Source organism: Rhea pennata, chromosome 1 (assembly GCF_028389875.1).
Source record: "Rhea pennata isolate bPtePen1 chromosome 1, bPtePen1.pri, whole genome shotgun sequence".
NCBI classification, from domain to species: domain Eukaryota; kingdom Metazoa; phylum Chordata; class Aves; order Rheiformes; family Rheidae; genus Rhea; species Rhea pennata.
Window position 1 is genome coordinate 130,918,046 of NC_084663.1, and position 25,606 is coordinate 130,943,651.

Sequence of the window (25,606 nt, forward strand, 5' to 3'; positions counted from 1 at the left end):
TTCAGGAGAAATGACAACAGAAGCTTCTGTGGACAAGCAAATGTGTCAAAACCCAATGCAGTTGTCACAGCCTGAACCAGTTAGCTGGCCAAAACGCTGTGAGGTTCTCTACTGCAAGCAGAACACAACACATGCCAAGAGGAACATCTGGAACTGTCACAAGTTTCCTCTACACTGTAAAGTGCATCTCATGTTATATAAAGAACCAAATGCTGTATGCGTCAGCAAGTTTGTCAGACACTGTCCTTCCATTCCTTCTTTATCCTTTCAGAACTTCCTCCTGGTTTGAAATCTTTTCCCTTCTAGCTTTAATTTCTGTTGCTGCTCTCCCTGTTTCATGGAAGCTTTTTATTTCTTTTCCTTATCCTGTCTTTATTTCCCTCCACATATCCTTCTACATGTTAGTCCACGCTGTCATCTTCATAATGGCAACAACAGTTTTCAGCCTCTTAGAATATCCAGGATTCCAAATTCAGTTCTCCAAGAAAATTCAGAAATCTGTGCCATGAGAGAGTTGACAATTTCTCTGATCACAGCTAAGCCAGAGCACATTATCAGGGGGCTGCGGACCCGTGGTTGTCATCATACAGAAATAAGAAAGCCTTGTTTCTGAAGATCCAGGAAAACCACCACACTTAGAAAGCAACACAGCAGATGTTTCTTACTAGAAACATCCTACTAGAGATCTTAGAACACTGGTAATCCAATGCTCATCTCAGGATAACAAAGCAATGAATATTTCTGGCATTAAATGTAGCTGATACCTGATTTTTATGCTATTTTAATTTAGTTGTCCGCTATTACTGGTATGTTGTACTGAAATTTGTATACTCTGTTTGCTTACTGGGACATCAATCCTAAAACTGCTAACCCTAGAATAATCAACTGTGTCACTAATTCTGTACTAAAGAATCAGCACTTTTACTAGCGTACCAAGCAGCGGCAAGCCAAGCGTTTCTCCCATCTAATGGAGGAGGACATTGTCCATAAAACTGCAGAAAATTGGGTCAGAAAAAGACTGAAGCAGGTCTCAACCAGAAAGCAGCAGCCAAACACAGTAACCATGCTTCAGTGCAACCTGCAGGCAGAACAGCTTCTGAAGTCATTATGCTGCAGGCCCAATGTATAGCACCAATCAATGAGAAACTGAAAGTTTCTGAAAGAAAAGTTATGTAAACTAAATGCTCTAAGGACATTTATGAGTAGATTATGCTATTTTGTTTAGTTTCTGTGGTGATGGAGAAGCTACAGAAACTAGGCAATGCTTTTGCTTTATATAACATTAGCAACAGTATCTCAAAGATGTCTCTGATTCTAGAGTAAATCTATATTACTTTAGAAGTCAAGTTTGTAGTTCATTAGCACAAGCACTGTGATCAGTGAGTTAAAGACCAGCCCAAAGAAAAGGTTTTTTTCCTTAACCAAATTTAAGTCATTCAAATTTCCTCTATCACTTTTACCATTTCTTTCAATCCTTTTGACTGAATGAAGCTGGAAACAAGTAACCTTAACTCAAATCTAAGCCACTATCATCTGATGCTTGCTATTATGTATCACCCAACTGGGGGTTTTGTATGTAGCTTTTGTATTAACCCAGGTCTCTAAATAAAACCTAGAGCTGCAAATGCTGTGTATCTTTTTCTTTTACTCTGTTGTGATTTAGTTTTTCAAACTGCTTACAAGATTTATCTCCCTAACAAAAACACCTCAAAATTAAAGAAAAGGAGTAAAATCTTATTTAAAAGGAAATTTATAACTTTGAACTGTAATAAATAATTCACAACATTGTCTTAACAAGCTACAGGAGGATCTGCCTAATGAAAAGAGCACTAGTCAGCAGTGTAATTCTCTCCTGTAATAGTGCGCGTGTGTGTTATCAGTCCCCTTTCATTCAATTCATTTATTTCCTTGAATTTTCTTTTGATTTAAAACTACAGGGAAGATGTGAATAACTGAACGTGATAACTACAAGATTCACCAAGCACTGAAAAGCAACACCTGGCGATGTTTAAAACACTTGCATGTAATTTACTAGTCATCTAGAATAAATGAGACCAGTGATTTGCTGTACTACTATTAAATGCATACAGGACACAGACCTACAGAAAAACAGTAGAAATGGAAGAATTCAGTTACATTTTGCTATTTGCAGTGAGTCATCAAAAGCAGAAATCAAAGCCTATGCCCTTCAAATCCATTGTCTTTTGGTGTTCTTTTTTTTTAAACATAGTACACCACAATTACTTGGGAAAGCAGTCTTGGCTTCAAGCACTCATTCTTTTGTTAATTACTATAACATAGAAGACTAACAAGAAGTTAACCTAAGTGCAATACTTTCAGTATAGCACATTTTTTACATGAAATTAGTGTAAATGACCATAATGTCAACTCCAAATTTTCTACGACCTTTTTTCTTCAGTTTTTCATTACTCATGCAAGATACACGTAATGAAAAAGTAAAGATATTTCACTAAGATTTTCCTTTAGAAACTAAAAAGCATTAAAAAAATAAAACATATCTCCATGGTAACACAATCTTGATATGACTGATTTGCATTTTGTGCAACTCTCATACTATCACTTTTAACATTTTATAAACTCTGACCTTATCCATTCCGAGGTTTAATGTAACAATTTTTTCCATATGACATTAGTGATGACATCATTTAATATGTAGTTCTGCCACATGTTCAGAATTCTACCTTCAAGTGTCCTCTCAAAGCTGGCCTAGCAAGGGCCACTTCTTTAGAACTATGAGGATGGCCATTAGTTTTGAAAAATAAAAATAAGTTCTTGATTCCTAACATGCTAGTTGTTGATCTATTATTTGAAATCACTGCAGTTCACAGCTAGAGTGCATAAAAACTGCACTATTACTTTGATCCACTTCCTTCCTTCCCTTGCTGCTTCATGCAGAACATACGTACAGCAAGTTATAAACTTTAAACTGGGACACAGTTAATGCCTTAGTTCTACGCAGACTGAAATGCAAAACACTTTCAGTTCACAGTGTTGGTAACTCTGGCTTTGCTCAAAAGAGTGTAGCTGAGTAGCACAGAGGAAGGCCAGCTGTTTCCCTTACCCTCACTGCTTCACATCAGGCACACCAGAGCAGAGGGAGGCAAAGACTGCACCTTTTGCAAGAGCAATCAGCTGGAAAAACCTCCTGTCACGCAGCACAGTGCAGTCAGGGAGTGTAGTACAGGAAGCAAAGTGCCTATAGCACCACCACAAGGAGCTTGTGCCTGCAGCAAGGAACAGATTCTCAGAAATGCCAGGAGGAGGCTGCTTCTCAAGGGACCTGTGAGAGGCTCTGAAATTCATGCAATTCATGATGATACAGACTGGCCAGCCAGAGGACTGATGGGAAAGGATCCTAGTCCTAGTGCAGTATGGTAGTGTAAATAAATCGTAATTATGCTGGTAACTAGACAAATTACTTGAAATTAGCAAGTAAACAGATTAAAGTGAACAACACATTACAAGATGTCTTTGCTCACTTGTGGCAAATGCACATTAAGTTTAGGTTTGCATATCAATAAGATGTCAAGCTTCTGCAATTTATGTTTTATAGTAAAAATGAAGTTTCAAGACTGAGATCTGATCTGAAAAATCTTTCCTAAAGCATGAAACAACCACTGCTTCAAGCAAAGGTATCCTCAATTTACAAGACAAACAACTAAATTCATACTGAGGTTCTACTGCATAAAGTTCAGGAATCTCTCTCTAGATATGTCTAAAAAGTAGACTCAAAACCAATTACAAATGTGCTTCAACAGTTGCTATCATCATACCTGCCCAATACTCAAGGTCATTGGGACTGAAGTTATAGGACAACTGTTAAAAAAGAAAAAGCTAGCTGGTATAATAAGTTTTGCCAAAGATTCATTACTGGTAAATGTGCAACAGCAGGCCTTACAATTTAGAAGAAAAAAAAAGAATTCTGCTCTTGACAGTTTTACTGGGTTCTAATAAATCTGGTCCTTCTAGGGGTTTTCTGTTTTTTATTTAAAAAATAATTTAAAAAATCTAAACTAAAAAAAAGGAATAAGCTTTTTAAAGTCCACATCTGTAATCAGGAAAACAAAACACTACAGTTATTTTTGGACTTCTGATATGGGATCATGAATGTTTTTTTACATAATTTCAGTAAAGATACTCATTTCCACAAAAACTGTTATTTAACTGAGAAATAAAATCAGAGAAACACTACAACAAACATCTTGACTTCAAACTTCTGTTTTTAGACTGGATGTTCATTTGAACTTATCATACTGGAGATGCTGATGACCACCTGATATGCTGGTCCATTTAATGAAAGACTACTTACAGTAATTGTGATACTTCATATCACACTATCATATAAAAATACACAATTTGGACAAGTCATTACATATTCCAATATGCTCAAGAGAGATTTTTTTTAATCAGGCATATATTTTATAGGCATAAAATTAATCTCATGGATCCTCAAATGGAATATCCATTCTAACCACCAATTTGCATCCTTTGCCAGAAGTAATCTCCATGTTGCCTGACTCTGTATTAGCGGGATGCAAGAATATACCACAGAACATCTATTTGGATCAAAAGTACTATGGTTTAAAGTCAATGCAGAGAAATTATTTCCTTTCCTTTATTTATCTATCTATATTTCACTAAAGATACCTTCACAAATCACCCATACCAGAACAGCATAAAAGGCTTGAATATTATCCACTCTCTTTTCTATTTGGCATAACAGCTTCCAGTAACATCAGACACCTACAAGTGTTCAGTCCCCGTAGGCTGCCACTTCACCATAACGTGATTGCTATTGTGTGGCTCCATTGCATATACATTTATTTGAAGCACTTAATCACTATGTTTGAAGTGGTCATCAAGACTGCTAGCACTACATCTCATACGCAAACATATCTGAACCAAACCACACAATACTGAATACCCTAATTGACACTTTCTAGGTCTGAAGTTTGACAAATGCAAAACCAAACCCAATAGTTAGTATAGAGTCAAGACTAAGTTCCCTGCCTCAAGGGACATAACTGAAATGAACATAAAGCCTACAACATCAGCTGCAACTCCCATGCAACTCCCAGACCTAGTCACTAGGTTAGCATTCACAAGGAAAGTTTGTTGCATACCACAAAGAAACTTTAACATAAATTCTGTGGATCAGCTATTCCCATGTAGAAAGATGCTGAACATCCTATGAACTTCCACTGAGTACCAGGTTAGATTTTTACAGATTTAGCAATGAGAAGATTAGATAAGGCTTAAATATGCTTTCAGTGTTCTTGACAAAGGAAGAGTAAAGAGAAAGAATAGCTGTGGTCAGAAGTTAAGGGACTAGGACAGGAAGGACACTAAAAAAAAAAAAAGATAACTGTAGAAGTTACTGAATAATTCTGATCATCTGGAATACAATTTTACATTTTCATCCAAAACATAACCTTATGAATTGTATTCTCTAAGATCTGTATTAGAGTATTTACTTAACATAAGACAGAAGAATTAAATTTTATTTGGACAAGAAACATACATTATAAACAATTCAAGTCAAAAAACTGGCTGAAGTTTGTTTTCACAAATCTGAATTGCAAATAAAACAACATATACAGTGTCAGTTCTACTCTAATTTCTTAAACTGCTTTTTTACTTACCAACTCTGTACTAGCCCAACTGAAGGCCTGTTAAGGAGGTTATCAGGCAACAAATTGACTTCTCTCATGGTGTTAGCTAGTCGCACAGGAAGTTCTTTCCGCAGAAACATGTATGATGTCTTCTCACATGCATTATCACGACCTGTTAAAAATGATGCAAGAAAAGAGAATGCTATTGCAGCAAGCCAAATTTTGGAACTTCCCACTTCTAGAAGAGAAAAAAAAAGCTCACTTGTGGAAATAAAAACACTTAAACAGTTTGTCAGGTTTCACTTCCCTCTCATTCCCAAGGAGTGGAATACATCTTTATCTTCCCAAATTTTACACTCCCTTTTATCAGCCAAAGATATTCTTCCTTATTTCACATCTTAAAACTTGTGCCTGCATCAATTTAGCCTCTTCATTCATCCAGACTTGATCCTAACCTACATCTCACATACATTTCAAGATAGAGGTATGTTTCTGAGGAGAATACATCTGTTATTGCCTCCAATTGACTTCATTTCCCTTACTCTTCTTTATTCCCTACAGATTGCTTTTTATTTCCTCTCCAGTTCATGTCTGCAACATCAGACACGTCCCAGGACTCTCACATAAGAAACTTCAAATTTGTCTTTTTCCTCATTCCGTTCCAAGGAAATGGAAGCAAGCTTTGCAAGAAAACATTCTGCAAGTAAGAGGCAGTAATGCCAGTAAGATAAAACCTGAGAAATTTCAAGAGTTCTAGAAACCATCTGATGCTGCTCTGTAGTTTACACAAATTGCTTCACAAGTAACTCATTTACTATCTTAGTTAGAATTCTTTGGGCCTCAGAATTTTCAGATATATTGCTACAGAAGATTCCAATTTAATACATCTTCTTCTCCCTGTTCAGGGGGAGACCGGCAATATTACCATCTTTATTACCCAATCAGCATTTGACTTCTAAACTGGTCAAAAATAAATAATTCCCTGCTGCAGTTCTGCCTTCTGGAAGGGCATTAAATTGTCTCAAAAATACTAGATATAACAATCACAGAACTACTACAGTAGCATTACTGTACACACAAGCTGTATCAAATAGCAATATGCCATACATTTTTATCAATGTATTACAGCACTAAGATAGTTAACAGTGATATCATACCAGCTTTCATCCTGTTAATAAAAACCAAAGATCTGAGATTACCTGAAAATTAGACTCACAAATGCTAGTTTTTAAAAGTATGATTTGGGGCGGGAGGCGAGAGTGAGCTCAAGAAGCGCAAGTGAGCATAATGGAGTGCAAGGAACAAAAACATAAAGGGTCAAATCAGAATGGCAACAGCTGGCTGACGCTTCCTCTCACAAGCTCTTCAAACCTACCAAGTACCTGGACACATTTCAGCAGGTCATGGAAAGAACAGCAATGGCCATCACCCCTCCCAGGGTCTGTGACACAGGGAGCTCACCTGGGAGGCAGCTGCACTGCTCATAACCACAATGCAGAGCTGCAGCTACGGTTATCTTTCATTTTTAAAACAGATCTTTGTCGAGCACAGGACTCTGAAAACTGCAAAACAGTCCTCAAAAAAGCACATAAAGGGATCCAGCAAATTGGTAATACTCTGCGATGGACCTACTTGGAACAGCAATAATCCCACGGAGCCACCCCGCAGGGACCAAAACACTGACATGCACTTCTTTCTTCTACTGCAGTTTCTTAGTGATTGTATTCTTAAATTAAACCACTTCCTGGAGATGTCCGTAAAATGTTAATCACATGTATTTAAAAGAAAGATGCTGAACATTCTTGTCCATACCGTTCAGCTGGAAGAACAGGCTTGACTTAACATACTTTCATATTTTACAGCTTTCACAAGACTATCATTCCCCCCATGAAGACTAATTTCTAAACAGTCTAGATAAGTTAAAAAAAAAAAAATCCATGTTTTACTTATAATGAACAGCCAGTATTCTACTTTAGCTGAGAAAGACAGCAAATGTCTTTGTGATCGCAACCAATGTGACAGCCTGCAAAATTTATGAGTGAAAAGTATAATACAAGAGCTACAAATTACGTTCAGGCAAACCAGGAGCTGTTAAAAGCGCTGCTGGAATATAATCACTAAGATTTGCAATTTGAAAGCCTGAAGTACAATGCAACTGGCACAATCAAGGTCACACTTTTTTAAGATAGCCCCATTATAATCAGCTGAATAGTGGAGTTTTCACCTTCTTTGCATAGGTAACACGCATTGATGGATTACTTCCCAATCAAACTGTAACACAAGCTTAGGAGAATAGGCAGGAAGGATTTGGGTTTTCCTTTTTTTCTAGCCCATTTAAGTATCATCAATCAGTGGATCATTAAATTCCATTGGTATCAGCAATTCTATTACTATTCTTCCAGCAAACATTTGCACTTATTTTACTTATTTGCTTTTTCACTTCTTCAATTACAAATGCACACATCCTGTCAAAATTAGACAAAGGAAATACGACATTAGTGCTGCTCTCTGTGAAGCACAGCAATGACTTCAGAGTCCTGTCCTTCAGTGAAGCACTAAGTTTGACACCAACGCACACGTGACCGAGGCTATAACCTTCTGTTTGTTCACAACCCTTTGCAGATGGTATATTTATTAAGATGACTGTAGCTGGGCAGCAGGATTTAAGACTCCCCAGCTAGCTCATCATCACAATATCTACACACTGGGCTGGTGACATCCTCTGGAAGAAAAAGGACACCTGCTTTTACTCAAGAGTGACTGAGAACAAGTTTGACTCTTTTCTCCACAGGTAAAAGCAAGAGAAGCGAAGGACAGCAAAAGCAGATCATGAGCAAAAACAAACAAGAGCCCGCAGGCTGGAACTATGGAAGGGCAGCCACAGAGGCATACATTACAGTCCCTGCGTTTGTGCAAGGAAGGCAAGAAAAGCTGCCAGGCTGGAAAACAGAAGCAGCAGAAAAGCCTGGCTTTTTGTTTTCCCATAAGCAAGGGCATATTTCTATTTTGTGTGTCTCACACGAGCAGTTCTAAACTGTCCCTATTTAAATAGTTGTCTTGCTTTGCGTATGGCTATGTTTTCGATACAGAGCCTTTGGGATCCCTGTGCATGCTTAGCCCAAGAAAAAGGAAAGGATAGTCTGCCTGAAGACTAATATGAAGTCTCATTTCACTGTGACTTCAGTACATCTTTTTGTTTCATGGCATGCTGTCAGAATACTGGTTGCATGTAGCTTATCTGAGAGCACCCACAGATTTTCTTCAGCTTCTGGCACAGAGTCAGTTATCTACCTGCCAAACAGTACATGTCCGGGAAGAGAAGAATGACTGTTCGCTACATCAGCAATAGTTAAAAATACTTCAGCTTTAGGAACAGAAAGCATGCGTCCTAGTAGTTGCTCCTTGGCTCCTGTTCCTCACAGCAACTCCTGTATGACTCTATTTGTCATTACACGGGACAGCCTATTAAGCACACACACAATCTGAGTCTAGAATTTAAGTATTTTTTTAAATATAATCATACACAAGTACACCTATCTAAATAAATCTCCAGAAACAATTTCTGACAAGCTTGAATGTCTTTTGCAGGCTCAGGCTATAATCAGACACCATTTTTTCATAGGTGGTTTCATTTTTGCTTTAGTCATTACATTTCTATTAAAATACATGGCATTCTTTCTCAATTTTGTTATCGATCCAGTTGGGTCAATATACACAGCAAAAATCAGACTTCTATCTTAAATGTCATAGGCTAAGTCCAGTTTAATTCTATAAGTTTCACTTCAATAGAATTTGAAATTATATCCTCCAGGTTAAGATGAAAGTGAAACTTGCAAAATTTTCACCTTTGTTTATACGGCAGCTCCTGACCAGAAGATACCAGGTAATACAAATATATAAAATAATCACAAGCTTATATTTGAATTCATACACAGGTAAGAAAGAATATAGTAATTCTATGTCCCAGTGCAGCTACACTGCACTAGATACCAAGGACTGTATTTAGCTTTATTTCCAAAACCAGGAGGTGCTGTGTCAGGGAACTACTTAATTATGGTGCACTAAAGAGCAACAGCAGCAACAGATTTCAAGGTACAGCAGACTGTAATGGCACGGAAGTATAATGCTAGCACAACATTATAATATACTATGAATACGTCTTTGGTTATAAACTACTTAATACAAAGCCTGCTGTTTTTACACTTGAAGCTATACGCCACAAATACTAGCTTTATGCTATCCTGTGAAATTATAGGAAATTATGATTCATTTTTAACACTGAAGAGGCATGAATTTTTGCCTATAAATCGCTGAATCACTGAACCATAGGAAACAAAAATACACTGGGGAAAGGGCTGGTGAGCAGATGCAATCTGAGGATCATCGGCATAAAGAAGCAGCTTCACCTACATATACGTTTGTAATTTTACTGTCTTGAGCAGTCCCAGAGACATGGGTGGAACCATCGGTTAAATGCTGCATACTATTTTATTCCAAAAACAGGTTCTGAAAAAGCATTCAAGACTAGAGAAAAAACGAGAAGCTATGGGGGACTACTGCAGAACAGCCCTCCACCAGTGGTCAACCAGAGACTCTGAACTCCAAGAAGGGGAAGCTGGTAAAGCAGTTCAGAGGATTTTAAAGTAGTGATTTTCTGGAACGGTACTTCACAATACAGAAAATTTTCATTTCAAGAAAAACAGATAGAAATTATAGGTGACTGTTAATTCAAGGAAACATTTCAAATATCAGCAGCTCTATGTTAGCTTGTGAGGCCATCCACAAACAAAGTCTCATTTGTGGATCAGCCAGCTTGTTACACTACACCCATGAAGGAAACACTAATTAAAGCAAGAGTCTGAAGCTCCTAATTCCACATATGGGAGATTAGAAATATGGGAATGGGGAGGATGCCCCAGAAAGCAAACAAGCTGAAAGTGCTAAATACATTAGAGCTTACCAAGAGTTTGAAGCTTATTTATTGAATTGACTTTTCTCACTAAACTTTTGTTGGAAATATTTCAGTAAGCTGTATGATGGATCAGCTTCCCATATATAGTTACTTGTGAAAATACAGTACAGTGAAATCAAGCTCTTCTCATCCTTTCAAAAACCAGCAACATTTCATTATGTATTTTAGCTAGTCCAGAACATATTAATGGAAAAACATAATGAAAATTAAGGAAAAAAAAATGGAGGTATATAAATCTATCAGGAAGAACTGTTTTCTTAAAGTGATGGGTACTTACAAAGTTACTCAATACTAGTTTTGAGGTACTTATGCTGTTGGATACCTAGGATTCTGCTCTAGGAAAAGAAAGATTTCAAAACAGTGCTTCAGAAATACAATTACTGAAATTTTCACAAGTTCTACATTGCTTTTGTGAAGGTAAAAGTCTGCCAAAGTTACACAAAAGAATTAGGTAATATTCTGCTTTATTATCACCATTGTGAAGAATGAGGGGGAGATATAATACAGACATAGTGAACTTGCACCTTCCATTATTAAGTATTCAAAACATTTCTATAATTAACCATATTTTATTAAAACTCCTTCTGGGCAACTTGATAATCAATATTTACCATGAGCAGAACAGTTGAAAAAGACATTCCAGTTGATGGCATCAGTCCTACTTCATATATACAGAATTTATATACAAGGTACACACACACAGCAAGTATGTCTATTTGCCTTCCGGATACCACAGCTTCCACACAAAATTGAAAAATTTTAACACCATACTTTTGTAAAGTTGAAGATGAAAATGTTAGAAGTATTTACTCAAAGTAGAGCACCTCCAATCCACAAAGTCAAAAAGAAAGGACAGTAAGACATCGCATGATATATTTGACACACAATAAAACATACACCTCAATGTTTATTCCCCAGTGTTCCTAACAGGGCAATACCCGATTCCAACTGAGCATTACTTCAATCTTGTCACTCTACATGAAGACACGGCCTGTAGTCAATTCCAGAAGCTTGGACTACGTATTAAAGGCAAACAAACTATGTTTGCTCAGCCCCAATAAATCTGCCTATAGAAAAAGCAAAACCAAAACCAAATCAACATTATGAGAAAGCAACTGCAAATCTATCATAGCATACACTGATCCAAACAAACTAGAAAGGAAAAAAAAAGTGGGGGGGGGGCAGTTCTTTGACAATATTGGTAGCTTTTCCCTGAATCATTATTAGTGTCTGATAAAAGGTTATTGCAGTATTAGAAGTTTATTTCAGATGAAATGAAAGAATGAAATGTTAACTATTTGTAAAAATTAAATACATCGCAAAGCTTTAAAAAAAAGTATCTTCTCCCTGGCTTTATAGTACCTTTGTATCTGGCTGCCCTGGATATGCCCAAGTAGGAACCGAGACACTTTAAGCACGCTCTCTAGGCATTTATCTCACCCAGCCTCTAAAAATAGCAATCCCACACAAATCACACAGTGTGTTTGCTAAAAGACAGGGGGTTGTAAAACTTACTAACACTAAAGGGCAAAAAAAACCCAACCAAACAAAAACACAGGCTAATTGGAGATTCCTACTGTGCTAAGCTGCACTGTCTACCACAGGGTATCCATCAAGAAAGCATACTGAAATTGGGTTCTATTTTCACGCTTACCATGTTGTGCCACAGAAAGCAACCACAAACTACAAGCTCCAACACAGCTAGCCAGCAGCTAGCCAAATTTAAGGGTACAGCCCACACTAATGTTAGGTATTTAGCCTCAATTTTTAGACAGTCCAAACAACAGCTTCAAGTTCCATCACAGATCTATTCGTAAGGCTACTTGCATGACCACCTAACATTTTTCATTCAAGTGTCCTGTTTTAAGTGCCATTTCACTTGGCACATATGTTCAGTGTATCAAGAGATTCATTCTACATTAATGAGGAAACTGGAGCATCTCTGAAGTTCCAAGAAGTAAAACAATGATTTTTTTTTTAATAGCCAGTCCTAGAAAACCAGCTAAAGGCAGAGGAATTAAAGTCTGTAAGTAAACCTTCTGAACTGAGTTTCTGTTCTTCCATCCAATTCCCATCTGAAACCATGAGTCGCACCTTTGATGCTTAGTGAAAAGTGTACTCTAATACAGGGATGCTGAATGTTCTCAATCTAAAATATTTTATGTTCATAAATGAGTTTAGGTGTTAATACTGACCATTGATTTCTACTTTGTGTGATTTCAGTGCTAAAATGCATTCAATGCATCCAAACTAGCAAGCAAGTTAACACACTATTTAGCTTTCCAGTTGAGACTTTCCAGCATTCATATGGCATGCCACACAGACAAGTTATCAGAGCTGAAGGACCAAAACAACTGTTTAATAAACCATTTCTGATTTATGCAATTTGATTAACTGATTCAAGCACTGTCAACCAGATTCAAGGACTGCCAGACCAACTACAGCATTTATTTTATATTCAAAGGAAGATTTCAAGAAACTATTCACTAGAAGAGAATACATTAGTCTACAATTGGTATCTCAATGGACATACAGTCCAAATTCCATTCCCAAACCAAAAAGGTCCAGACTTCAATTTAAGAAGTTCAGAATTACGCAAGTATGATAACCACTCTTCAATTTGTATACAGAAAATAATATACCTAATTCCATTCATTTCCAAAATTCCTGAAAGAGTCAGCTTGTTTACGCCTTACACGTATTACCTACTACAGTGACTTAGCCCAGCATCATTGATGCCAACACACAGCCAGTTCACATTTTTATGTTAAGGCAGGCTAAGACCAAAATGTTTGACCTCAAATGGTTGTCATCAGTGCAACTGGATGACTCAGTATAGGGAAAAAAAAATGTATTACATTTATTCAGAGTTACTGGATTTAGCCAGATGCTTGGCTGTATAACTCTCTCAAACTCTGGTAGGCATGCATCATGAAAACGCCCCCCCTCCCCCCACATATGAAACTGACTTTTTGGAAAGAAGCTTAATTTATTCCTGAGCCAGAACACATAAACCAAAGGAATAACAAAGGAACAATACATGGTAGGACAAGTCTTAGGTCAAACTGCAATCACTAACTATCGCACCTAAAGCAGTCTCCTCCTCATAAAAAGCGTTCAAGCAAAGATAACAGCCTCTGTCAAAAGAAATTGGTCATCAATCTGTTGTAAAAGCTGTCTGTAATCCAGTATCACATAAAGTAGCTAAAACTAAAACAAAAGCATAAATATTTTAAAATAAACTTTTCTGATCTAAAACTATTTTTTTGGTTGCTCAGCACTAAGTTCTAATATAGTAACTTCTAAAGTATTTTAATTTTGAAGTATTTGTCAAAAAAAACCAAACACACATATGGTAGTCAAAAGTACCTGTAAATTTATTGCAAAGGCATTCAAACTACCACTCCAAGGCTGCTTGTTATTTTTTAGAACAATTCGCATAGGCCTTTTCTTGAGGCCCTTGGGGAGCAGGCTGAGAGTCAGCTGCATCGCTTTAGTAGACGAGCGTTCTCCCAGCCATATCATGGGCACTCCCCACATTACATGCGAGGCAGAGAACCAAAACGTTCTTGGAAATAAAAATAATCATGGCCCAGCTCAGGTTCCTGAGCCTAGAGATATGTATGCATGCAGTCTAAAGACTCCTTACCCAAGCATAAGTAGCCCCTAGGAAAAAAAAAAAAAAAAAAAGCAGCTCTTCAGACATTTCCTCTTCCGCTAGCACTCCGGAGCCCTGCTGGCGGAGCAGCCCAAGAGCAGGAGAGAGGCAGACGCACTGGGCAGTACCTCACCAGGAAGCCTCACAGCAGACCAGTCGTATGTTCGCAGGAAAACTAGCGAAGCAGGCAGCCCCTGCCTAAACTGAGATGATCCGTTGCTTTCAAGATAGAGCTTGGGGAATGCAAATTCAGTGTGTTTGTGTCAGACCCAAAATTTTAAACCAAACAGGTTTAAGAAAAACTCTACACAAATCAGGCTAAAAAAAACCCAGGCCAAAGAAACTTTGTTCCCTGTCAGCTGCTCCCCAATTAAATTCTATCACAATAAACTGACTCCAGAAAGGACTGATTTTTGCCTCTTTCTGAGTTTATAATCACATCTTCCTCCATAAAAGGTAAAGATTTAATTCACATTGAAGGTTACAGTTGAGTATTCCAAAATTTTAACACAGTCTCTAAGCTCAGTTTTGAGAACTTCCTCCCAAAATCTGACGGAAAAATAACTATTCAGTTATGGACAAACAAAATACAGTATCTCTCTCTCCTTCGATGACCATTTTGTAACAACTCTGATTTTAAGTCAGCATATTGAACAAGACAGACTCACAATCCCACTGTGGTTACATACACAAAATAAATTGGTTGCATAAAACTACACACATCCATAATTCTCAATCACCACCTAAGAAAAAAAAACAAATCTCTCCTTTACCCTCTGCTCTCTGACAACATGTGTAAGGGCAAGTTACTCCAAATCTCCAGTATGGACAAAATTAACTCATTAATATGAGCAAAGACTCACATAGCTAATCCCACTAGCATAAAAATATTGCTGATACCACATGATCTAATTTCCCTTCAGTCTCAGCAAAGTGAAATGTATTAGAGTATTAGCTATCTCCTTACAAAAGGCTTTCAAGGCCTAACAAGACACATTTCTGAAAGAAAATTAGAAGATGCATCTATATCTTCACCAGTTACTAGGAGCTATGAATATATTTATCCAGTATAAAATCTTAAAGAAAAACATAGGACTAACACAAAGAAGCAACAGTTAGAATGGAAACTACATTTTCTAACAATACATTTTGCAGCATTTTACCTTACCTCTTTTCTATTCGCACAAAACGTCAAACCTAATTCTGAAAAAAAAACCCACACCAAACTGCATGATTTTATGGAATTAAATCAGTGGAACTATTTACGATACTATGATATTTATTTAACATTGCCTATAAACTAATATTCTATGAATTGCATATCTATACAGTAAGCAAAAACTTTGCAGAGAAAACTATAGTTTAAATAAACAAGGCAAACACTGAGGAAAATGTCACAGTTGACATAGAAACATTTGGAAAAAAAAGAAAAATTAAGAATAATTTAAGTCTCTTATAATACACAAAGCAAAACAGTATCAGAAAAAGGAGATAAAACAAATTCAAGTCCCAGTTCAGCACTCCAGTAAAATTTTCTGCCATTTTAGCCTATTATTCAAACAAGAAAAACTACACACTTAGACGACTCCAGGAACACTATCATAAGTATATTTTAAAAAGAACTAGTCTATAAAAATACCTTGGAACTGCTCAGAAAAATATCACTTCTTAGAAATATTAATATGTTTAGGATATTAGGCATCCAAAAAAGCTGTTTTAGCACAGTAAGTATGGGATTGGGATAAAACAATTCCTAAGTTTTAAATCTAACTCTATTACACATTATGTTGTTGTGGACCGTAGAGAACTGGAGAAATACTACTTACCATCCACAAAAGAGTAATGTGAAGATTAACTACTGTTAGTGAAATTTTGAGTATATACGGAAAGTTCTTCATAAAATCGTATCCCTACTAAATGGCAATTTCATCTTAATGCCCATAGTTTGTTTATTAAGAATTTCATAAGAAACATTTTTTAAAAAGTGAGTTACACAACATCATCTGCTTTCCTCTAAACAAACACCAATTAACCTGGAAATCAGATGGTCTCAACAGAATTTATTTACTATTTACCACCTCATTACCCCTAGGTGCTTACCTATGTATTTATTAGTTAATTATTAGCTCTATCATTTTTTCAGCTATTTAGGTCAACCTGACTGATCTAATTCCTGACTGATTCCAATGTCTTCCTCTTCCCTCTCTTTGAAAGGCAACAGCTGTATTTGCTCACTTCCACAATCCTGGGACCATCACTAATGGTTATTTCCATTAATCCCATAAGCAACAGATGGGCTGCACAGGCCACTCATGTTTATAGGAAAAAAGTGTTCAGATATTCATAAAACACAGAATTTGCATACTTCTAGTGGTATTCATTAAGCCAAAAGGATCTAAACATTTTTCAGCTTATGCAAAATTTCCTTCCAACTCTGTTCCATTTGTACTGGGGCAGTGGGGAATTGGTGGAGTTTTTTTGCATACAATTTATCTTTTTCTGAGGATCAAAGCAAAAAAGTGATTTCAGTATTTACTTATTTTACTTACTTTCATCAAATAGATTCTATACTTCACCCTTCAGTCCAATCACTATAAATTATTCCAGTATTTTTTTAATTGTTTTTCTCTTCCCTGACTATTCACCTTAGCTGTGCTTATTTGTGTTGCAACCCTAGATAGATGTCTTTGTTTCCAGTTTTCATAGGATTTCTTTTTGATTAATAATATTTCAAGAATTCCTAACACTGTTCTACTATTCTCTTACCGTTTGCCTGCATCAGAGTTACTTCCCTTTCAGAAATTGACAGGTTTTATATCCCTTACATTTTAGGAAAGATCCTATTTCCTGTCTACCAATTTCCTTAGTTTATAAAAGGCATACCACTTAAAATCAATAGTTTTCATTTCTTCCTTTCCCAAGCAGAAGGAATACCATCAATTCATGATCATTTTCATCAAAATTTAAGTTTCAAATTTTCAACTACCTCATCACTATTAGTCCAAATCTAGTTTGAAGTAGCCACTTTGACAACTTTTTTCATTTTCTAAAAGAAAAAGCTGTCCTAAGCATGCCTAGATCTTCATAAACTGAACATTCTATCTTTTTGCCCTTCCAGCAAGTATTTCTGTAAAGCCTGCAGTTTCTATCAAGTCTCTATCACTTCTCTTACTTGCTAAAATGAGAGCAAAAAAAAAAATCAACTTTCTGCTTCAACTCTGAAGTTAGTCAACTTCAGCAAAAAACTGCATGAGCATGCATATGAGTATGTATGCAGTGCAATACACTCTCTTTCTGAACACCTGAAGGCAGATGAACACAGCAGCACCTTTGGTCAGCTCAAAGACAGTGTGCAAAAATCAAAGAGATTTTTCAGTCACTTAGAGGGTAGAGGAAACCAAACCAAACCAGTCACACTAGTTGGAGGATGCTCATCTGCTGGCTGACAGCATATGTAAACAGGCAAGAAAATGGCCTGCCAATTCAACCACTGAAAGTAGAAATTTCTGTGCTTAGACTTTATAACACACAAAAAAAGCCTATCATCTGCGTAAGCCAGTTCCATCATCCACACCAACTCACAGAACTTGTACAGTAAAACACTGATTTCAGAATCTATGAATTCTTAATGCTTAAAAAAAAAAGAAGTACTCCTTTAACACATAACCAAAGTAGCCAAAAACTTGCATTTGAGGACTTCATAGAACTGCTCTAAGATTCAACTAACAGTATGAAATTAATGAAAACAAACATTTACTAAAAAAAAAAATTTTTTGATCTAGTGCTGCATAGTACTCTCACAAAAATCAATCTCTCTACCACATCGCTGTTGAACAGTGTCTGCTAGAGAAAGTCATCCAACAGCTATGTCTGTAGGAGACAGACAACAACCACAACAATCAATACCAGGCATTATACAAACCTGCAATAACATATATGCACTGGAGTACCAATGGCAGAGTTGTAAGCAACAGATTGCAAACAATAATAGTTGCATCATACAAAAGCTTCCAACCCCTTGCTATGCTACAGGTCATTCAAACAAAACGCATTTTTATATTATGAAATGCAAACTTGATCCACATCTACAGAATGAAGTGGTGAACAAAGGAATGAATGAAGGATCCTAACCTAACAAAAAAAGCCACAACAAAACTGTTAGTTGGGAAGCTGAAGCCAATCAGATTAAATAATGAAAAAAATGTCTGACTAGCATTCATCTTTCTGGCCTGTTTCAGCGGTCAGCATTCCAGTGGTTAATAGCCAGATTAAGAGCAATTTTTTTTTTGAAGATACAATTAATTAAACCTAAATTTTTAGGGTCAATACATAAACTGCTATAGAAAAATGCACTTGCATGCAATAAATGACAGGCATATATATTTTAAAATAGTACCTTTTAGCCTTAAGCTTTGTGAAAGACTTGCACAAAAACACAGTCTCCTATTAAAGATGTGTGAAAAAAAAATGCCTCCTAAAATAATCATATTCCATCTCAGGAACAATAATTCTGTTCAGAAAAATAAGACTGCTTTCAATCTTCATTTTTCTACCCCCACACCTTGTTGTTTAAATTGTATCTGATAATTACCTTTTCAATTTTCTTGTTTCCAAGTATGATTTCAGGTACAATGCTGATACACTCTTGCTGCCAACACAACAACAGTAAGTATAAACACTACCACAAAAATCTGATCTAATCCTGCATATACAATTGACAGCAATGCCAATGCTGGTTTACTCTTTACACCAGTATTGGAAGAGGCCTGTCCTTCAAAACAGAAACTTTAATAGGTATCACATGAGCTAAACCATTCAATATCCAAAAACATATTTTAAAATAAGGGGAGAATATCCATTGCTCACCTTTCCCTTCCGGTAAGGCAACTGTTTCCAAACTGCATGAACTCACTGCAACTATTTGTTGCATGTTCAGTTGTTCACCATACAGCAAGATTGCTAAATTACAACTTTTGTGATATTTTTCAATGCCAGTAGCTACAGCTGTTGCCACAGATATTTTGATTATAACCTATGAAATCAGGATGTTCTAGGCCATATTCCATAACAATTCATTCAGCCTGTGATTCACTATCTTCTTTCCTAAGTATATGCTTGACTGTTCTTGTTCAAACTCATTAGTAAATATGTGCTACATGAATGCTAAAATATGACAAGCAAGTAGGAATAAGTGCCATTTTGTTAAATTTTACCTACATGTACAAAGAGTTAACCAAAAGCAAAGTTTAATCTCACAGCTTGTATTGAAGCTTAACAAAATTCAACAGACTAAGATAGCTTTTCAGCAATAAATAGCTCCAAAAGCATGCAGAACATTATTTTGATGAGAGGAATCACAAGCTCACAAAAGTCTCAGGTTCATCAGTTGACCTGTACGAAAAAGTGAATACACACTAGTAAATGACACTACAAGAATACCCAAACCAGTTATAACAAATCTCAGTTTTGGCAAAACTTAAAATGATTCTTTTGTTCATACTCAAAGCCCTACATAGTTTACATTTCAGACATGGTTTTGTGACTATTTTATATGCAAATGTTTTAGTACAACCACAGGTTTCATGAAACTTTCATTAATACATTTACTGTCAACTGAGGAATCCAACATTGCTCGAACTATGCAGTTTCATGTGACTTACTAGTTCAGGTACTGTTCTGCATTAGTAGGGCCATGTGGTTTTTTGGTCAAACCTAGCCCTTATCAAGCCAGCCTGTAATGCAGACACAATGAGATCAAGTCTCTTCATGTCTTTTTTTAAATGATAGGACACAGCTAGACATAGAAACGTTATTTTCACCAAATAAACATGACTGTATCAACACTGACACAAAACAAGAATCTCCAGTATGGGTATTTTATCAGTCTAGCCCCAAATGTGTACAAAGACTAATATTGAATGTTAAGAACTGAATGTTACGACTACAACTCTAACTGAAAGTTTACTTCTGAAAGCCATTTTAGCAATTACAGCAACTGGGTCATTTAGGAATGCCTGCACTTAGAAATCTACCAAAATAACTTCCAAATTAACTACCTACTTCGGAAGCACACAGCTGAATCCAGGTATTTTTCAGACCAAAGTAATTATGGAAGCTTGGATAAACCTAGAATGACACACTAACACTCCACAAGGTCAGAACTTGTTCAGACTAAAATGTATTCGCAAAAGGTCATTCTCTGACCAAGGAAACAAGAGTGCACAAGAATCTTGGGAAATCCACTTTATAAAAAAGAAAGTGAAGGAAGAGTTATGCAAGAAAAGCATACAAACGGAAAATGAATGCACAGGGGGAAATAAAAGCTGCACAAGCAATTTGTGTTCTCATAGTTTAGAGCACAGAGGTGCCAACCCATGAGGCTGTAACCTCTTGCACAGTTCTGGCAGCTACATGGATAGCTGTAAGTTTGACAAAGTAAATCACATATGCAGGAATACAGTATGGAGACAGAAACAGGACTCATAACTAGAGAAAGACCCTGAGAATCGCTGCTTTAAGTCTTCCTTTCTGCTTTGTTTCACAGGTTTTTAGTACCTGTTATAACCTGGAATTATTTAAATAGTCAAAACTGTCTTTTACAGTTGTTTAATTAACTGAATTAAGCTACGTGCAGAAGTTTAACATAAATAAAATCAAGAATTTCTACCACTGCAGAGGAAGGGAGATTCTGCAGCTCGGATATGCCCACAACTGCATTCATACCACCCATACTGTTTTTCTGTAATAAAAAAGACCAAGATGTATGTTAATATACATTGCCACCAACTGTGTTTGAAGTCTCTCAGGTGCCAAGTAATAGAAAGTTTCTCTTCCCCTACTCAAAAGGATTTTGCAGAGATCAATTTAGCAGTCAATTTAATTTAAGCTAATACAACTCTGAACAAAGAGAAGACATAAAATGGAAAGATCATATTGCAGAGTTACATTCTTATCAAAATGGAAGTCAAAATTCTTCTCCAAATATATCTGGAGTACACTAATTCCAAGTCCATTTTTCACATGAAACGTTTACACACACAGGGGACAGCAAAATCCAAGACTGCCCTGAGAGGTGCTATTCACAGGTTTCCACTGGGCTTATTCTCCTTCAAAAGCTGTGTTAGAAAATCATGATTAAGATTTTTGAACCAAGCACCACATTTACACATCTCAATGAAAATACAGTTTATGTGAGCCATTCGGTAGCTTTTATGAACTGGCTACAAAATAGAATGCCTTCTTCCCACCAAGCATTCAGGCTAGGTAAACACAACTAAACCGCACCTTTAAAATTGCACTCCTTATTCTTGATGTATTTCCTCTGTTGAGGACTTCCATGTGCCCTGCACTATCAGTAAATTCTTCTTCAGGCAATTCAGATAAAAATAACAGAGCTCCCCAACACAGTTCATACTGTCAAGGCCTTCTCTGCATAGACTAGTAGAATTCCTGCAGCAGCATCTTAAGCTCTGTTGCCAATTTAGCTCTCCTCTAGCCCTCTGAAGTCTTCAGTGAAACTTTAAACTATCCAAAGCCAGCAACTGTCTGGGATCACACAAGTACCTCATTTTATACAAGCTTGATTAAACTGGTACAATCTTCCCAGTCAGGTTTTCTAGGTAAACACATGTACTAAAAAGAACAAGTAGAAAAGTTAAGAAGCACCTAAGGCTTATCAAGATCAAGTTGATGGTTTTAGTGAGACTGATGCCATATAAGACTACTAATCCTATAAACACCTGAAAATGCTCCAGGGTGATCTTAGAAGCCTACACTGGAGGCATTTTTCTTCAGAGATTTTAAACAGCAAAGATTTGTGTCTTAAGATTGATAAAAAAAATTTATTTAGCTAAATGTATAGCATAAAGATTCAACATACACATTCAATCACAACAAACCAGAGCACACCCAAAGAATAGGATGGGCCACACTAGAATTCAGTTCTTACTTTGTTCACATCAACTAACATAAACCAGGCCTTTTTCTTACTGGAGAATCAAAAACTCAAATCATAAAGCAATACAGACACTATATGGCAAAAAATAGCATTATTTAAAGGCTGCCACACAATATGTCCAAAAACAAACAATGCCTGAGAGACAACTTAAAATGGTAGAGACACCCTTTCCAAAAAGCAGAGTTTTGGCAGAATACTCACGTCACTAAAACAAGGGCTAAAATCTTCATACCTCTCTAATCACAACTTAAAAGCCTTAAGAATATTAATATGGTCTTCAACAATCGTTTACAAACTCAAGTTTCAAACAGACAGCAGTGAAATAACTTATTTAATATCAGGGCTGAAATAACTGTATTCCAATCTCCAGGCTGCTGTCTTGACAGTACAGATAAGCATGGAGTAAGGAGCACAAGTGCGAGGGTAAGGGAAGCACAGCAGCAAAGGAATGAGTGGGGAAGTGGGAACAAACTCACGTGAGCAGGCAGAGACCAGAGAAGGAAGGCATGGGCACTAGTCAGGTTCTAATTTTAATTCAAGCCAAGGCAAAGCGATCTTTTTCAGGGGGAGGAAATGGCTGGAAGAGGGGAGGGGAAAGCTCATTAAAACTTGGTAGCAATAACGCTCCCAGTGCTGCCTCTTAGCACTTGCAGGGTTCTTTCACTAATACCACGGCCCTAAGAGTGCAACTGTTTGCCATTTTAATCATTCCTTTAACACTACTGCCTCATCTGCATCTTCTTGGACCTTCAGCATAAAAGTAGGATGAAGGAACACTCTATTAAGTTATATGCCGTTATGTATGGCCTTTATTTACCTTAGCAAGAACATTCATAGGATAACAGAAATCTAAGCAGGTCTTGTGTCGGTGGGCAAAAACCAATGAGTAAAATGTATATAGAAAAATACCCTCTGGTATGGATATGAACAATTTATTATCGTCTAGATGAAACAGGCTATTTTCTGACAGCAATGCAAGTCATTCTTGTGTCTCAGTTCAGTGCTTCTGGACAGCAAATCCAGCGTATCCATCAGCAACGCTCCCTGAAGCACGAGTTTTCCACGAAGAGGTATTCCCCCGCCAGCATTGCTGAAGTTTGTGCCTGAGGTTTAACAAAACCAATCTACACAAGGCAGAAACCATTTTTTTTTTTAATTATTCACGATCAGGTACTTGCTCTCTCCCTCACTTGCGAGGCTCACAAAACTTCATAGTGGAAACGTGGGGGTAATTTTTTTTTTTTTTTTTTGGAGGGGGGGAGAGCACGGCAAGGCACGTCCGGGCGGACGGCGCTTTCCCCCAGCGCAGGGCCGGGGGGCAGAGCGGCCCCGCCAGCCGCTCGCCAGTCCCTGGGGCCGCTGCCCCTCCCCCCCCCCCCCCCGCGGGCACAGCTCGCACGACGGCGCCGCGCGGCCTCCCGTGAAGGAACCAAGGCGAGGCCTAGGCGCCGGCCTCTGAGGCGGCGGCGGCGGGGGGCACTCACCGAAGTCCAGGAACTGCTTGATGGAGAGCGGCGAGGGGGAGAAGCGCGAGTAGTACTCGATCTGCTTGGGGATGGGGCTCTTCAGCAGCGCCCCGCACAGCCGCATGGCTCGGCGCCGCCGCCGCCGCGGCGCCCGGCCCGGCCCGGCCCGGCCCGCCGCGGCCCCGTGCCGCCTCCCGCCGCTCTGCTCCCGGCCCAGGCGGCGGCGGCAGGAGCCCTAGGGCGCTGGCGCTGGGGCGGCCGCGCAGCGAGCCCGGCGGCGCCCGTCGCCCTCCGCAGCGCGGCGCGGCGGCAGGGGGAGGGGCGAGCAGCGGGCACCGCCCCGCCGCCCGCCCCGCCCCGCCGCCTGGCATCGCGCGCGCGCGCGCGCGCGCGTAACCCCCCTCCCCAACCCAGCCCCGCCCCGCCCCGTCCCGCCTCGGCGGCGCAGGGGAGGGGCCGGGGCAGGGGCAGCGAGCGCCGCGCGCCGCCGGCTCGGGGGAGGGGCGGTGCCAGGCGCGGGCGCGCTCGCCAACGGTCGGCGGGGCCGTAGCGCGCAGGCGTATCGCCGCCGGGAGCGGGGCGGGCGGGGGCGAGCGCGGGCGCCGCCGCCCTTCGCCAGCGGCCGTGGGTCCTGGCGCGGGGGCGGCGGGGCGCCCCGCGGCGGGCGCCGTGGTGGGCGTGCGGGAGCCCCGCGTTAAAAATCGGGGGCGCGGCGCTGCCTCTCAGCGTCTTCTCAGCACGCCTCTCTGCTTGGCACTCCCTGAAATCCGGTTCGCGGCTTGTTTACTAGTTAAGACTGATGTGATAAGTTTTATTGCCGTTCGGTTAATCTCTGTTTCAGCTGGTGCATAAAATACTACATGTACGATTAGCTTCAACTTGAAGTTTAACCGTAACAGTATGAATATTCAACGGGCTTTTACCGCCCAAGACAGCACAAGGAAGGCATTGCTCACTGCGTTTCGTGTTTTAGGAAACGGAACTAGATTTAGAGGTGAGAGATGAGACCATTTCTTAACAAGACTTAAAATGATGGTAGCACGGCTGAATCTCTTACAGCCCTACATTCCTCATAAAGACATTACGTATCCAGTCAGGTTTAAACTCTTCAATACTTAAGATTTCCTGAAAAGTCCCTTTTTCTATCTGAGAAAGTGCCTGAACCAAATTAAAATAATTTTGATTGCCAGAATCAAAAGCTAAGTTGGGTACTTGAGAGCTAAAATGTACCACTGAATGAAATGAAATCCTTGTCTATTTTGTACTGCATTGCTGTGGTGTGTTTAAGATAAATTTATGACAAATGCCTCTAATGACAAATAACAGGTTACAAATCCTTTTCTCTTCCTGTTTCTCCAATTAATTTAGTATACATTTCAGCACATACACAATAATGCTACTCTAGTTTTATAACTGAATCACAGAAGAAGTACAGATACTCCTCAATTATTGGAAGTCTTTCCACGTTTCCTGTCATGATTGTCCTTACAGAATTTGGGACTGAGAAATCCTGGCCTAAGGTACAAAATAGCTGGAAAATGTTTTAAAATCACTTCAACTGCAGGTTATAGAAATAACTGTCTTGAAGAGACATGTCATGTAATCAAGGGTGACAAAATGAACTTCTCCTGTAATCCTGAAGCTCTTTTGGCAGGTGAGGAAAAGTGTTTTAAAACTTTTGTTATACACTCTTCAAGATCTGATTTTGATTTATCTGTAACGTAACTTTGAAATGAGTTGCAGAATTATCTGGCAAGGAAATACTCTTTTATCTGTAGTAGACAGAATAACGCCCCACAAAATTAACATGAACATTATTACCTTCAAAGAGTGATACATTGTCAAATTGTAAGCCACTTGATTATATTATAGCTTTCACATTTTCAAATTATCCTCGTGTGATTTCACTTCTGCCTTGAA

At 38.4% G+C, this 25,606-nt stretch overlaps 1 protein-coding gene across 1 annotated transcript in view; it reads right to left on the reverse strand.

Moving 5' to 3' along the window:
• PDK3 (pyruvate dehydrogenase kinase 3) overlaps positions 1–23,852 on the reverse strand; it is a 53,343-nt gene extending 29,491 nt beyond the window's left edge. The window contains exons 1-2 of the mRNA XM_062600144.1: positions 23,705–23,852; positions 5,664–5,805 (exon numbers count right to left, since the gene is read on the reverse strand). Of these exons, the coding sequence (XP_062456128.1) occupies positions 5,664–5,805; positions 23,705–23,810 (248 nt within the window). The 5' untranslated portion in view covers positions 23,811–23,852. The remainder of the gene's footprint in view (positions 1–5,663; positions 5,806–23,704) is intronic.
• Positions 23,853–25,606: the final 1,754 nt, after the last annotated feature.